Source organism: Montipora capricornis, chromosome 1, assembly GCF_036669925.1.
Source record: "Montipora capricornis isolate CH-2021 chromosome 1, ASM3666992v2, whole genome shotgun sequence".
Taxonomy (NCBI): domain Eukaryota; kingdom Metazoa; phylum Cnidaria; class Anthozoa; order Scleractinia; family Acroporidae; genus Montipora; species Montipora capricornis.
In genome coordinates this window covers 39,171,583-39,174,082 of record NC_090883.1, presented here as the reverse complement: position 1 = coordinate 39,174,082, position 2,500 = coordinate 39,171,583, and the positions used below count along the sequence as shown (strand labels likewise).

The 2,500-nt window shown below is 37.8% G+C and overlaps 1 protein-coding gene across 2 annotated transcripts in view; it reads right to left on the bottom strand.

Annotated features, from left to right (window-relative positions):
- Positions 1–2,500, bottom strand: part of LOC138042912 (inositol polyphosphate 1-phosphatase-like) — a 9,877-nt gene that overhangs the window by 6,567 nt on the left and 810 nt on the right. For both annotated transcript variants that reach the window (XM_068888986.1, XM_068888980.1), the window contains one exon: positions 617–890. In XM_068888986.1, the coding sequence (XP_068745087.1) occupies positions 617–890 (274 nt within the window). The remainder of the gene's footprint in view (positions 1–616; positions 891–2,500) is intronic.

Genomic DNA, 2,500 nt, shown 5'->3' with positions numbered 1-2,500 from the left:
TGTGTTAAGTCAAGATTCATGTGGAAAGACACCACTGTTGCTGTTCAAATTATTCTTCAATCACTCCCGGAGAAATTTTAACAAAATTTTTCAAAATTCCATTCAAAGTTCCACAGGGAAATACTGCTCTTCTCTACTGTGAAACAGTACCCTTGCTAATTCCAAAGTACATTGCAGTGTTATTTAATATTTAAATCGCTGTAAATTAGTTTTCGAGAAACACCTTGCGCGACTTTTGAAATTCGAACTGCATGAATATGGGCGGGAGTGTTTACATTTTCAGCATAACATTAGTAGTAAGACGACATGAAATGCAAGCTGCAAATAGAAAAAAAATCAAAACGAAACTTAGCCATTATGCATTATGGCCACATATTAAAGGCAACCTTTGCATTTGTCTTTCTTGAGTGAAAAAATATATTTTTATTTCACATCGTAACAAAAGACCCTGGTCAGCCTGTCGGGTCAGACTGATCGTTTCCCAGTCAAAACCTCAAATTTACCAGACAAATGCCCAATGACTGGCGTTACTTGCAGGCTTATAATAATAATAATAATAATAATAATAATAATAATAATAACGATAATGATAATAATACACATGTCTATGTCTTACCGATGGGATCAATCCAAATAGCCAGCTCAGCAAGTGGCAAGTCAAAATCTAACTTATCCCGCAATACTTGTGTTTCAGTTGTTTCCAGCTGTATTTCAGTATGAATGATATCTGCTAATGATTGGGCTGCACACTCATTTCCCTCCGTAACTGACATAAGATGCCTAGCCGTAGCAGCTTTATTCTCTTTCACTTCTATTCCAATTACTTGCCCAGTGCTGTTTGTGAACTTGTTTGACTCTTCACCAAAAATGTAGCCATTGAATTCTGGGAACTGACAGACAATTAAGGCCAAGTAAAATACATTAGGGGAAGCATTTTATGAAAGCAACAGAAATTATCTTTAAATTAATAGAGCAGGGAAATTGGCCTTAAAAAATTTCAGGGAGCATCTTATGCAACCGTTGTGCTGTTTTTGCAAATAACTCGACGGAGTACTTGGCTTTATCTCCGTAATAGTTAAATTTTATATATGGTTAGTTCACTTTTTTCCTTTGTTTCAGATTATGAAAATGAATATTAATATTAGACAAAGAAAAATGAGAATTGAACTGGTTTATTATTTTCAAAAAAGTAAATATTTGCGCTACAACAACCTCCATAAAGATAACTAAAGAGTCTTGAAAGGAGGAGAAATTATGGGAAAGCCTACATTCATAAATTTCTGCTTTCCGACATTTGTTTTAGCAAGATGTATTTAAAATTTTTCAACAAGACTTACTTATGGTGTCATTACATATGTAGTAAATATGTAAATTCTATAAATAAACATTGCCACAAAAATGGGTAATCATCTGAAAAGGTACCTATCACGGGACACTGAACTTACGTTTATATTGGGGAAGTGGACTCCAAAATTTCAAATGCACTTGTCAGACCTGCCAACCCCTGATAAAGGAAAATCTGGAGACAAATGAAAAAAAATCTGGAGATTCTATAAAAAATAGTGAGATTCTATTTTTTTCCCGATCAAGATTAAACAAACCCCTTTTCCATCGAGGAAATCACAGCTGGGTACAAAAAAGTAAGAACAGTGTTCTTCTTTATTATGCACCTATCAATGTTAAGCCCCAGGGTGGGGATTTTGACATGTAGGCATTGCCCCATGGTCGGGAATTCGACATGTCCGCCATCTTGGAACACCGAGAGAACCTGGAGATGAGTTATCCTCAACCTTGGTTTTGATGGGACTTCTCTTGTTTTCCTGATTTTTCTGGACAGCGTGGTTGAAAGAAAGGTAACAGAATCCGTCTTCAGGGGTGGATCCATACCGGTTTCCAACGTTTTACGGAAGTCGGTCAGAAACATGGGAAAGGGGACTTTGGAGAGTTAAAATCTAAAATCTTCCCAAGGGGAGTATGCCCCCGGACCCCCCTAGAAACTATTTTGGATCCTAGCTGCGCCCCTGGTCTTGTCTTTTTGTAAATAAGGTCGATCACTTCTATCAGTCCTTGCTGGAGTGTTCACAAGTACGAGAACGAATGTTTCTACTTTTTCTTGTGATTACTTTTTGTATCATTTCTACATATTCATGAATTTTCCACTCTATCATTGTGCACGCTTGATTGATTCGAAAGCTGGTTAATATTGTTCAGGTTGTTTTGCTAAATGTTAGGGTCTTGTTCGGTACTGTGAACAGCGGAAAAGTTTCGTGTTACACGACAAATTTCCATCAGCTGTTAAAAGGGAATTTGAAATCGACAGTGAAGAACATTCATTGGTGTTCAAAAAGTGAGAATCTAATGAGAAAAAAGTTACTCCAGGGCAAGAATGTGATGTTCCAATGGTTCCCGGGGGTGGGGGAATTTGACAGTCTGTAGGTGCCCAGGGGTGGGAAATTTATTTCCCTGGGTCAGCCCCCCCCCCCCCCCCACCCTGGGGCTT